This window comes from Micromesistius poutassou, assembly GCF_964030765.1.
Source record: "Micromesistius poutassou genome assembly, chromosome: 12".
Taxonomy (NCBI): domain Eukaryota; kingdom Metazoa; phylum Chordata; class Actinopteri; order Gadiformes; family Gadidae; genus Micromesistius; species Micromesistius poutassou.
Window position 1 is genome coordinate 10,195,254 of NC_140282.1, and position 14,049 is coordinate 10,209,302.

At 49.5% G+C, this 14,049-nt stretch overlaps 2 protein-coding genes across 2 annotated transcripts in view; both read left to right on the forward strand.

Annotated features, from left to right (window-relative positions):
* Nucleotides 1-2,845, forward strand: part of LOC311356182 (uncharacterized protein) — a gene marked incomplete at both ends in the record, with an annotated part of 14,371 nt that extends 11,526 nt beyond the window's left edge. The window contains 4 exons of the mRNA XM_084475938.1: nucleotides 458-818; nucleotides 986-1,647; nucleotides 1,744-1,856; nucleotides 2,810-2,845. Coding sequence (XP_084332064.1) covers nucleotides 458-818; nucleotides 986-1,647; nucleotides 1,744-1,856; nucleotides 2,810-2,845 — 1,172 coding nt within the window. The remainder of the gene's footprint in view (nucleotides 1-457; nucleotides 819-985; nucleotides 1,648-1,743; nucleotides 1,857-2,809) is intronic.
* A 3,990-nt stretch (nucleotides 2,846-6,835) lies between these two features.
* Nucleotides 6,836-13,891, forward strand: ildr1a (immunoglobulin-like domain containing receptor 1a; the record flags this gene model as incomplete). The annotated part of the gene is made up of 9 exons (XM_084475830.1): nucleotides 6,836-6,881; nucleotides 7,846-8,016; nucleotides 9,100-9,249; nucleotides 10,316-10,435; nucleotides 10,818-10,964; nucleotides 11,941-12,063; nucleotides 12,169-12,344; nucleotides 12,635-13,273; nucleotides 13,853-13,891. 9 exons carry the CDS (start codon nucleotides 6,836-6,838, stop codon nucleotides 13,889-13,891), a joined length of 1,611 nt encoding a protein of 536 aa, XP_084331956.1.
* Between the last annotated feature and the right edge of the window lie 158 nt (nucleotides 13,892-14,049).

Genomic DNA, 14,049 nt, shown 5'->3' on the forward strand with positions numbered 1-14,049 from the left:
AGAGAATCCCCATTAGGTGTTTTCCTCCTGTGGTTTGAAGTTGTGTTTGTTTAGGCTGTGAAATGCCTGCCTCTTCTCTACCTGAGCTTCTATTCTGGTCTTGGCATGCCTCTCTGCATTCCTTCATATTCTCATGAATAAACATCATGCCTGAGAATGCCTGATGAGGCTGCCTTTACTCCTGAGAGAGGAGATCCTCCATGCCTTTCTCTGCCTTGCTGATCTTGTACCTTGAAGTCCTTCAACGGTGTTAACCGTCTCCTGTCTTCGCTCGAGTTCATGCGTTCACGGTCTTATCTCTTCTCTCTAGTTCATGTCTTCACAGTCTCCTGTCTTCTCGCTCTCTCTTCTCTCTCGTCGTTCACACGTTCATAGATTTTTTTTTTCGTTGATTCATCTGAAAACGTTTGACCACTGATTTGTTCACACATTATCGTTTGGGCGTGGCCTCTCGCAGCGTCCAGCCTATCAGAGCTGAGCTCCCTCCACGAGGGGGAGGCGGGGTTCCGGCAGACATACCGGGACATCCAGAAGAACGCCCTCCCCGCCATCCCGGACTGCGACCCCGCCCTGCAGTCGGGGGATGACCATCACCACCAGCAACGCTGCCGTGGCAACCGCAGCCCAGAGCCGCAGCGGTACCAGAGGAGCCCGCCCGCACCTCAGCGTTACCGCGACGACCGTGACGACCGCGACGACCGTGACGCCCCCGACGACGGCAGGCCCCTCTCCCCGCGGCGCTTCAGTGACGACGCCCCCTCGTCGTTGCACACGGGCCGGTCCACGCGTAAACCGCCCGGAGGGAGGGAGCCGGAGAGGTACGGTACAAACAGAACACACACACACACGCGCACACGCTCACACACTTGCACATAGACACACACACACACACACACACACACACCTGCACATACACTCACACCCTCACTCACTCACTCACACAAACAAACCCCCCCCCCCCCCCCCCCTCCCTCCCCTCTCTCAGGTGGAACCCGCGGTCCGAGCTCCTCCAGCGGAAGGCGTTCCGTTCCATCGGCCCGACCGGCTCGCTGGACGAGCTGGAGCGGGACTCCTACCGGCGGCGAGGGGACGCGGGTCGGCCCGGGGACAGTAACCGTGGCAACGAGGACGAGGAGGACGCCGGCGACCGGATGGAGCTCCGGGAGTTCCGCCGCCAACTCTCCGCCCCCTCCCGCCGGGACGGCCCGCCGCATCGTTACCACGACGACGACGGCCGCGGCCGCGAGGAGGAGGAAGGGTGGCCGAGGCGAGAGAGGATGAAGTCCGACGGCGGCGGCGGCGACCCCGTCAGCCCCCTGGCCTCGCCCACCCGGAGGCGGGGCAACAGCTGGGACAGCGAGCGCCACCGCGCCGGCCCCCCGCCGCCGGCCCCCCGCCTCAGCCCGCCCTCCTCCTCGTCCACCCGGGAGAGAGACTACGACGGGAGCTTCCTGGGCAGCCTGCTGGAGCGCAAGGCGCGGCTGAGGGGGGCGGGGCCGGGGCGCGGCGACCAGGACTCTGACTCGCCCTCCAAGCTCAGCTCCAAGCTGAGTAGCGGCGAATCAGGACGCTTCCGCAGCCGCTCGCCCAACGGCCGGCGAGAGACGGACTCAGTGCCGCCCTACTCGGAGAGAGAGAGGGGAGGGGGTGAGAGGGGAGGGGGCGAGAGAGGAGGGGGAGAGAGGGGAGGGGGTGAGAGGGGAGGGGGCGAGAGAGGAGGGGGAGAGAGAGGGTGGGGAGAGAGAGGAGGCGGAGAGAGATCCTCGCCGCGACCGGCGTCCAGCCAGACGTCTAAATCCTCTGCCCTCGCGTCGTCCAATCGCAGGGAGGAACCCCGGGACAAGCCCCGCAAGACGGTGAGTGTCCCGCTGGATGTTGAACTGATGCATTGTGGGCAATGGAACCGTAGCATAAAGGTGATTGATTGTAATGCTTGCATGGCCAGTTGTTGTCTTATAGTTTCGCTTCCCATAATCCTGTGGTGTCCATCCCTGGTGGCTCAAGTGTTTTTATTGTACTCTCGACAGGTCAGGTTCACATGCTACCAGAGTGAGCGCTAGGTAGAACCTCTCGCTATGTTAATATCTAACAGTATTAACAAGACACACCCTGTCTGGTTACCCTGCCATACCCTGCTCCCCCCCAAACCTGGGTCATAGAAAGTTCAACATTGAGAATAAAGAGGTTCTCAACACAAGCCACGTCATATGTGGAAGCCTGGACAGAAAGCACAGCGCCCAGCGTCTTTATGTCAACTGTAATCTAACATTTCATTTTGGAATAGAGTAGCTTGTTAGATATGAATCACAGCTCTAGAGTTAGTTGCTTTCACAAATCATGTGTCATGTTTGTGTCTGCATATGCTGCTTATCTCTTACGGATGTATAACAAGAAGCTATCGCTACGATGTTGAGCTAGGAGCTGAGGAGCTAACATGGCTAGTTGTCATGAAAGCAGTAAACAAACGCTTCATGCCAGCGCTTCCCAGTGCTTCCCAGTGCTTCCATGCCATGCCAGTGCATTTCTGCCAGAGAAACAAGCGATGCGGGCACCGGCCCTAACATGTCCTTTATCAGCTGCTCTTGTCTAAAATAACTCAGGAGTGTGGCTTGGAACAATCAAATACAATGTCACACTAAATGACACTAAACAGAACATGGACATGACCCAGGTTGTGATGGTTAACCCAAGCTAAGGTTTGAATCCGCTACGTCTCGCTGTCTCACTCCGACTAAACACCCTTCTGTTCTCATGTGGTTCTACTGGTCCTGCTCCGTTGTCTTCATCTCAACATGTTTCTGTCCCCCAGAACACACTGCTCAGCCGGGACTCGCTCATCGTGTGAGGGGGCCCGAGGAGGGCCCGGAGGGCTCTGGCCCTCAGAAGACCTCTGGAGGGGACTGAGGGGGCCTGGTCCTCGGAGCGGTCCAGACAGGGACTGTCGTCAGACTCCGACCCTGAGTGGAGAAAGTGACACCGGAGGACGATTTGAACCAATGAGCTGACGTACAGTGGGAGGAAAGCCCGCGTACTGGACATCCATACATACGAACACACACACACACACACACACACACACGCACAAACACATACTGTACACTAAAAACACACACAGACACACCATTTGCTTAAAACACCTTGCCTCTCACACACTACTCACTAGAAACAAGCATTGACAGACACACATCCTCTGAAAGACACACTTGTCCACCAGCCACACAGGAGCAGTGGCGTCCCTGAAAGATGATGTCAGCGCTGCTCATTAGCAGCGGTAGCAGTAGTCGTAGTGATGTCGTCGCTGGCCGCTCCGCATGGCTCCGTGATGTCATGGAAACCGTGGCCGGGTCCCCCCCTCGAGCCTCTATTCAGACGCTCCTCCCAGTCCGTCTAGAAACCAGCCCGTACTGGGCGAGTTGTACTGGGAGCACACTGGGAGAGCCTCCCAGCACAATGCAGCCATTCACCGCCACCGCCGCAGGCTATGGTGGCGGTGGCACGGCGGTGGTGTGTGACAGGGTGGCTACTATGGACCCAACACTTGAGACGTGAGACACGCCACTCTGAACACACACACGCACACACACACACACACACACACACACTCACAAACACACACACTCCCTCGGCATGTCGCCCTGTGTCCATCATGCGCACATACACTTCACGATAATTAAACATAATTAATTAATGAATTATCCAATCAAAACAGAAAAGTAAAACATTTAGAACGTATCCCAAACTGGCCCAGGAACACTAAATAGTATTTAACATTTAGTCATTTTGCCAGATTAGTTTATCCAAAGATATTTACAGTGAATTCAGATCCATGGCACCAATGGCCATTAGGAGTGAGGGGGCACCTTGTTCTAGAACGTCTACTGGTAGACCAGAGAGAACACCCTAACCATCAGGATACCCTTCTTTCTTTCTTATTTTTTTTTTACCTTGTAGTGATGTGTTTACTAACTCACATTTTGTAGATCTGTTTCTGGATGCCGGTCTGTATTATAAGGGTACTACACACAGCTCTGTCCAGCTGTTGTCGTGTCTGCGCTCTTCTCAGAATCCCCTCCAGAAACACACCAACTCCTCAATGTGTTGGGACTACAGCTTACTAGCAGTGTTAACCAGAACACAAGACCTGTATGAGTCCTTCACCTAACTCTACTGGGATTCATATTCTGCGGTTACCCATGTGACTCATTACCAACCCCCTCTTCACCCCTCATACCACAGACTCACCTCCACCACACAAGGGAGACCTCAACTCATTGTCTTGAGTTCAGGGAGGCTGAGCCAAGGATACCAGTGTGTGATGTGTGGTGGTCATTGAATCATCAATGTGACGGTGGTGAAGATGTGTTTACTTCCAGCGTCTTCTCCCCAGTGTGACATCATTTCACATCGCCCGTGTTGTCGTCTATCCAGTTCCGTCATGACTCACGCTCTGGTCCGTGAGATCGACCCAGGATGTGTTGTTACAGAGAACGTCCAGGTTTCTTTAAGAGCTGATGAAGGAGTCCACCACCTCCAGGACACGATGCATTAAGATGGTGGTGAATAGTAGATAATGATGTTTGTCTTTTCACTCCGACATAATCGTAACTGTGTGTTTAGCCATTTCTGATTTGTTTCAACTGCCTTTTGCTTATCGTTGGACTGTTGTTGACAACTAAACAAACAGTGTTATCTGTAATCCAACACATACACACACACACACACACACACACACACACACACTATCTCTCTCACACTTACACACACACATACAGACACACACAGACACACTTCTGTGGTAAGCGTTTTTGTTTCCAACTTTGTCAAAGCAGGGTTGGTTAAGTTGTGAAGGAATATTTTGTCTCACAATGCTTGTCCCTGATGTCATCTACATGTGTGTTTGTTATGTGTGAGAGAGAGAGCGAGAGAGAGAGAAATTACTCTTTAGTTTTGTGTAAGAGCCACAATGTGTCCATTGTAGGAATAACAACCTGTCCCTGTTTACAATACAACTAGTTCAATATGATCTCTAAACACAGACATGCACACACACACACACACACACACACACACACACACACACACAGAGAGCTGTCTGCCAGCTCAGCCCAACACTACCACAGTAGGCTTAAGAGTGGACTTGAGAGTAACTGCTACTTAACCAGATCCTCCAACTAGTGGACTAAACGGTGCCGTCCCCTAGCTATTTATTAACGCTGTGTTTGATGTCTCTGTTTATGGCCAGCGTTTGTTTACCTTCTGCATGTGGTTCGTAAATAAAGACGTGAAAGCGCTCGCCTGCGTGGTCTTCAGACGTTTTAAACCCCACAGGTGATGGAGATGAACCTGGGCAAACAAAACCTCTGAGGATACGACTGCAACATGAGTCACGCATGTTAAAACTCTGAACACACCGACACAAGGACACACACACACACACACACAATCCACAAAGTTGAGTCATGATGTGTGTGTACATCATTTCTTTGTTTGAGTATCTGTGTGTCTGTGTGTGTATGTCTGTTTTTGTGTGAGTGTAGTTTGTGCACGTGTGTGTGTGTGTGTGTGTGTGTGTGTGTGTGTGTGTGTGTGTGTGTGTGTGTGTGTGTGAAGCCCATACGAGATGGGGAGGAGGACTTGACTATATCTCTAGCTTCTGACTATTCCAGGAATGCAGCTCAACAACTCCCCTGGAACTCTGAGACATGGTCATCATGTGACCATGACATCACTGCGATGATAATATTCAAAAACTCTCTCTCTCTCTCTCTCAAATGAAACTCCCATCGTCACATGACTTTTGTACACAGGCTGTAACACAGCGCCACCCATGCGTTATAAGAACACACGCAAGGACTAACGCGCTGACGCGTTGCACAATCATACACGCCATGGCACACGCACGCACACACACTCAAATGCATGAACTTAAATGCAAATACAAAGAATACATTTGTTTAAAAGTTTCATGAATGTAGAATGGTTGTATAATAAATCGAGTACAGGGCAACAGGAATTTAACGTAGGCCTACTGTAGCCTACTTAATGTACAGTATTGACTCCATACATGGTAATAGCTTTGATGATAAACACCTTTGCGGTCTAAATAAACCATGGATGAATTTACCATTGACGTATAGAAAACACTTTGGCGGAACATCGGAATAAGTTAGCATAAATCGACCCCTCTTCATAAAGTGTGAGCGACCCTTAGTGGTACAAAACGGGAATTGCAGTTTCTGGACTCAAAACCAGTCATAAAAAATCATCAATGTCAACGGTTCAGATGTCTTACACATCACATTTTGATGTGTAAAACTTTGCGTTTCATATTTGTATGTTTATATATTTCTGTTTTGTAACCAAGAAAACCATTGAAAAGTAGCGTCTGCAATACCATTGAGACTAATAGACTAATACATGTTACATACACAAGACATATATTGTCACTGACAAACAATCAGACACACAAAACCTAAACTTAACCAACGGTTATAAAATGTGACTTTACTTGACAACACCGGCGGTGTGAGAAAACTGACGCCGGTGCAGAGGAGGCAATACTGCCTACGTCATCACCGTCAGTATGAGGCAGCTCACCTGGTCACCTGTTTCGGGGCGTGGCCACAGAGGAGAGATGGGCATCACACAATCAAGATAACACACTATCATAGACAAAGTCGAGCCAAGGAGCAGCCAAACAATAGCGTGTGTATTTTGACTTGGAATACCTTGGGGAGGGGGTCTCTTGGAACACACGTATTAGGCCCACCTACCACATCCAGTCCACGCATCAGTCTGATCCGCGTCCCGGGTGGGCTGCGTCAAGTGCTGCACCATGCGGGGTCTACTGCTCGCATGTTGTCTGTTCCTCCTATCCTCAGGTAGGTCATCACGGTTTCGTATGCAAGGGGTCTTGCTTTCTTCTACAGATCCACCTGTTTCCACTTTCAGAGGCATCCATCCACTTTTAAAATGAGTATCGGCCTCATGATCACTTTAGGTTTATGTTTTTTATTTGTTTAATGGATCAAAACTTAAAAAAAATAAGCCTCCATTCAACTGTTTGCCAACTGGTATTGTTGTAGGCTTGCTCCAGTGTAACAGGTTCTTCTTCCTAGTTGATTTTAAGAGCTTATTGACGTATTTACCCCTAGGGCCTATATAAGGCTTTTGTGGTTTTTGTAACAGAAAATTTATCGTCTAAATGTTTGCCGTTTAAGTTTACCCCCAGAGGTTAAAAAAATGTAGTCTATAAACATGTCAATGTTGCTGTTGGAGGTTTCGGTCTGGACTATTTCCTGCATTTGTCTCTTACTGGTTTTACTGGTTCTACCACATTGAAAATAAACACACACACACACACACACACACACACACACACACACACACACACACACACACAATACAAAGAAACATCTACTGTTCCAGCTCCCTACTCATTCAGTCCTTGCTCTGGCTGGAAGGCCTAGTCCTTGGCTTACTTTTATTTACTACCAAACGACCCAACTACATACACAAACTATGACGTCGGCTCATGACAATAGGCTCATGACAATAATCAAACAAATGTATTTTTTATAGCACCATTTTAACATTCCCAAATGCCTCGAAAATGTGCTGTGACTGTCAAAGCGAATTGATCTTATTTAATAAATGACCAAAAACACTGAAACAAAAAAAAAGTACAATGCCGAAAAACAACAACGTGACCATGTGATTTCACTGTCAAAATAAAAGCAAATCGTTCTAAATCAATTAAAAGAAGTACAATGCCAATTTTCTTTTAAAAACGACCAATAATATGCCAAAGCTTGACCCGCGTGTTGTGTGTTGTGTATCCCCCAGAGGTGGGGGGCGTCCAGGTGACCGTGCCCCAGGCGGAGCGCAGCACCTTGCTGTTCTCCTCCGTCATCCTGCGCTGCGACTACTCCACCTCCGCCAACCTCCAGGACGTCCTGGTCACCTGGCGCTTCAAGTCCTTCTGCAAGGACCCAGTCCTGGAGTACTACTCCACAGGTAAGGACCCCTGATACAGCCGTCTGTCAGGGGGGCCCCTCCACCTGCACACCACAGAGATGGTTACCTGGGCTCGGGCGCATGGGGCCTGTTATAATCTAAGAGAGGTGACGCCACACTGAAGTACCACAGTAAAGAATAAGAGAGAATTGTACATATTGTTGACATGAGCTCTACTCTATTCTGCCTTCCAATTAATGATGTTAGTTAACTGGTCAACGGTAGTAAGTTAAGTCTTTGTACAATGGAAGGACGGAGGGAAGTCTATTTTTCACTATCTTATTTATTGATTTATGAATATGTTTTCACTTCATTAAATAACAATGAAAGAGACTGTCGTCTCAGTCAGACAGTACATTTGCTGGTTGTTAAGGAGCAGGTAAGGGTTAGAATGTACAGCGACAGGTCATTAAGAAGCAGAATGGGGTTAGGCAGTACAGAGACTATAGGCTATATAGTGCAGGTAGAGGTTAGAGTATTGGCCTCAAGAATGCCTACAGGTGGTCACTGGGGATTTAACCATTACTCTGTGAGTCAAACACCATTCCATCCTATCCTGGCCGATAAGACCCACATGCCTGTGCCTTCCTGTTTACAAAGCCAGAAGGATGTTGGTACAGTACCGGTGCCCTTTCATGATGAAAGAAGTAAACATTTCACTTCTTTCATCACAGCAGGAGAATGTGATGCAAAACCGAAACCTGTGCTAACACCAGTGTCTCTCACCATCGCCTTGTTCTGACTCACTGGCTCCGTGTGCGTGTCTGTGTGCTTGTGCGCGTGCTTGTGCTTGTGCGTGTGTGTATGGTTTGGTTGAAGACTTTGAGGTCAAGCATTTCTCCGCCGTGAACGACTTTCATGGCCTTTATGGACCGCAAAGTGGTGTGAGAGAGAGGAGAACATGTAGCAAAGGAGTTGAAGCTGGAACTGAACCAAGCTCGTAGGAAGGCATCATATATTAATTAATATTATACTTTGGTGATGGACTTACAGGTTGAGCCATTAAGCCACTCCGCGGATGATTCATGTTTTAAGTCACTCTATTTAATGGTGCCCCCCCCCCTCTCCTCTGTGGTCCCTCAGCCTACCAGTCTGCCCTCTCTCTGGGGCAGGACCCCTCCAACGACTGCCCCGACCGCACAAGAACCATACGCACGGTGATGCAGAGGAGGGGCTCCAACGAGGCCATCCTGGGGACAGAGTACCGCGAGAGGAAGATCTCCATCCAGAACAGTGAGTTCGTCCTGCTTTCACAGCCATTCTAAATGTTGAATCTCCGGTTACACATCAGCACTTGTTGCCCACCCCCCCTCACACTGGAAGGAGGGGATACCTCCTTTCTTCCGGACTTCTCACGGTTTCTCTCTCTCTCTCTCTCTCTCTCTCTCATGAAACTCCAATCGCCACATGAGTTATTTCGTAAACGGCGCCACCCATGCGATTAGAAAACACACGCACGAACGCACCCGGGCGTTGCAAACACACGCACCCGCAATCAAGCATGCACTTGAAGGCAAATACCCAGAATGTACATTTGTTTAAAATTTAAGAATAACCGGTTCAGGGTTTGAGTAGTGTCATGTGATGTGGGTCTATAACTGTTATAACTGTGATGATGGGTTGTACACATAAGCCCGACTTGCCTTGACATATGGCGGAGTCGTTTGTGTAAGTTATTGTCCGACGTTAAGGAACTAGGCCTATGTACTTCTCCGCTCATTCCTAAGTCCTAATCATAAGGACTTTTACACAACTTTCTCTGGGTTCCGCATGGTAACCTGTTGTTGTGACGATCGGTTCCTCATTACCTCCTGACCTTGAGGTACCTATGCTCCCCCATCCCTCCTTCTGATTCCCTCCTGCTGTTCTCCTCACTCTCCCTATCTATGAATACAGATGTCCTTGTGTTCTGAGTATCATGTGAGGTGTAGCTCGATGTTCTCATTGCCACGCGTGTGTCAAAGCTGTGTATGTCTCAATAGCTTTCTCACTCTCCACATTCTTCTGCAACCTCAGCCATCGTGTAGGTGTTTTGGACTGGATAGACTGTGTTGAAACTGGTTGATCTGTTGCTGTTCCACCTCACCCGGACTAGTTTGCAAACTGGTTTTGCTTCCTGTCCTTGTCAGTAAAAACGAGGTCATGTTGGCTCTCTGGCATTACTTGTTACTTCAAAATATAATTTGTGTGTGTGTGTGTGTGTGTGTGTGTGTGTGTGTGTGTGTGTGTGTGTGTGTGTGTGTGTGTGTGTGTGTGTGTGTGTGTGTGTGTGTGTGTGTGTGTGTGTGTGTGCGCACAGGGGCTGACCTGGTGATCAACGAGATCATGTGGTGGGACAACGGCGTGTATTTCTGCGCCGTCGAAGCGGCCGGAGACACGTCAGGAGACAACGACAAAGAAGTCAAACTCATTGTTTACCGTAAGAATGTACCCTCATAAGTGTTTATATATAGGCTCCGAAATAAACATTATTTATTTTGGAGCATAAATATTTAAATGCTCCAAAAATATAACGCCCTCCTAAAGTACAATTGATCTGTCACGTTCCATTCTTATTTTGTCTTCTCCAATTCATTAATGGGGCTCAGGGGAGTGACCCCATTAGTATAGTAGTGCTGGTGAGGGTGTTCCACTCCAAACCCAAAAGTTCTCGGTTCGATTCCACTGTCCACCTGTAGGCATCCTAGAGCAAGTCCTACCTGCTCCTCTGTGACATGGATCTGAATTCACTATTCCTGACTTTGGAAAGACACCAAAAGCCCAGACTAAATAGTAATGCACTCCTCCTCCTCCTCCTCCAGACTGGCTGACGGTGCTCCTCATCATTCTGGGAGCGCTCCTCCTCATTATCCTCTTGGGCGTCTGCTGCTGCCAGTGCTGTCCTCAGCGCTGCTGCTGCTACATCCGCTGTCCCTGCTGCCCGGAGCAGTGCTGCTGCCCCGAGAAAGGTACACACACACGCGCACACACACATTCACGCAAGCACACACGCACACACACATACACGCAAGCACACACACACACATACACGCAAGCACGCACACTCAGTAACGTTGAATATGTTCACGAATAGGTTCGACTATTGTAGTTGTATCGTCTGAGTCGGTGAAACATGTTGGTTGAAGGCTCTAGGGAGAAATAGTAAGTTAGTTAGTTGTTTAAGGCTGTAGGGAGAGTTGGTAAGTTAGTTAGTTGTTTAAGGCTGTAGGAAGAGTTGGTAAGTTAGTTAGTTGTTTAAGGCTGTAGGAAGAGTTGGTAAGTTAGTTGTTAAAGGCTGTAGGGCTTGTCAGCATTGAGGAGACTAAGGCGATCCATCCTGACTATTTATCAATTATAATCATCAATCTTAATTATTTATTTTTCATATTTAATAAATGTCATAAGTCACAAGTGGTGTTAACTCTTAACCATTGATTGCATTTAAATTCTACAATATAATAGAATACTACAAATAAACTATTTTAGTTTGAGGCAACAAGTAAACCTGAGGAGACTATGCTATCAATGGATATATACTTGGAATGTGTGTCAAAGCATAACAAAACATGCAGCCACTCGACAAACACAAACCTCAGTCAGCTAGGAGCCCTGTCAATATGAAGAGTCAAGCAATCGTCATTTTGTGGGCACTATAATCATAACACCCCTAACACACAGCACTGCTGAAAGTACTACACTACTCTGCATGCACACGCCGCACACACACACACACACACACACACACACACACACACACACACACACACACACACACACACACACACACACACACACACACACACACACACACACACACACACACACACACACACACACACACACACACACACACACACACACTGAGAAAGGTCACACATGACCACTGAATCCTGTTCTTCCTTTGATGTATGGTCAAATGTTGAATCAAACTACTTGTGTGTGCAGTGGTGATGCAGCATCGTATGATCAAGGACGCCCAGAAGGCCATGGCTCCCTGGGTCGGGGGTCAGCCCCTCTATACTCCCATGAGCCACCACTCCTCCCAGATGAATCCCATTCTCTACGCAGGTTTGTTACTTACTCTCTCTCGCTCTCGCATACACTCACTTGTTCACACTTGCAGACACACACAAATCAACTAAGCGGTTGTCTGTGATTGGCTCCTCTCTCCAGGCTCCTCCGCTGGGAACATGCCCATGAACCCCATGCCCCTCCCTCCACCTCCATCCATGGGCTACAGCATGCCCCCACCCAGTAACTATGGTAACCAAACCCCAGCGAACAACCAGATGTTGGACTACATGGAGAAGCAGATGAAGGGGATGGACATGACCAGCCCGTTGCTGCAGGTGAGCCACTGACACCCCCCTCCACCTGGTTCTGTTTGATGGCCAAAATCAGAAGATAGTATCGCAATATTTACAGAATCCCAACAAATACAGAATCACAATATTTGCAGATTCGTAATATCACAACTCGTTGTACTACTCGTTGTAGTGAGGTCGCTGCTGATTCCCATCACGTATTTTGGCGTATTCATCTTCCAATTTTGTATTTGTTCTTTGCACATTGGTTTGTGCTTTCTGTTTTCTCTTAAGAGATGAATCTTATGGCTATGAACCCCTCTCTGTTCTCCCAGCCCATGCCCCCCATGCACCACAACCCGATGATGGGCCCCCCCGCCCTCTCCGTCCCCTTCTCCCCGGGGCCCCCCAGCATGCTCTCGGCCCTCAACGACGACGGGCCGGCCGAGCGCCGCGTCATCACGCTCCCGCCAATCAGAGAGCAGCCCGGAGCCAGGATGCCTCCCAGGGCGCCCATGACCCGCCCCCCTAGCTCCAGCGCCAGCAGCCGTAATGGCTACGCCTATCGCCGTGACGACGGCGGAGGAGGAGGAGGAGGAGGAGGAAGAGGGGGTCGCCGTCCATCGCCGACGCGGTCCCGGGCCATGTCCCGGAGCTACAGCCAGGACTCCCTGGACGGGGGGGGGAGCCGCGGGGCCCCCAGCCGCAGCGGGGACCTGGGCAGACAGCGCTCCCGCTCCCGGGACGACCTGTACGAAACCCGGTCCCGCGGGAACTACTCACCCCCTGCGCCGCACCGCTCCCGGCGCAACTCCTGGAGCTCCGACGACGAGGACAGCAGCCGGCGGGGAGGACCGGTGAGGAGAGGAGGAGGAGGAGGAGGAGGGGGAGGAGGAATGTGGGTAGATAATCCGCCCAGCTACACGGAGTATGAGCCTGGGTCGAAACCCGGCAAGCGGAACGAGCGCCTCTCTGTAAGGCACTCACTGCTGTAGACACGCACATGCATGCATGCACGCGCGCGCGCGCGCACACACACACACACACACACACACACACACACACACACACACACACACACACACACACACACACACACACACACACACACACACACACACACACACACACACACACACACACACACACACACACACAGGATCACAAACACACACACACAGGATCACAAACACACAAAGGACTACAAACACACACACACACACACTGGACTACTCACATACACACATAGGACTACACACACAGGACTACACAAACAGACAAATAGGACTGCACATTTACACCTACACCTGATACACACCTCTTACACACCTAAACATCGCTGCCTATCAAATGCATCCCTTCTGCATCCACATGCTTTTACAGGTGTTACATTAGAACACACTCGCAGTCATGTTGAGACACACACAGTCATCAATACACACACAGCCGTGTTGAGACACACAGTCATCAATACACACAGTCTTGTCGTAGGTGCTGCTGGTGGAGTGGGTCTGAGGTGTGAGCAGGGCTCTAAAGTGAGTGTGTTTCTCTAGGATAAGAGTTCTCGGAGTGGGACCAGCGTGGTCATCTGAGCACCCTGAGGACGCCCTCAAAAGGTCATTCAGAACGTTTTTGTAATTTTTTTTTTTACTTTCTTAAATGTGTATGTGTATGTATACATATTTGTATAGATAATATATGTATAGTGTGTGTGTGTGTGTGTGTGTGTGTGTGTGTGTGTGTGTGTGTG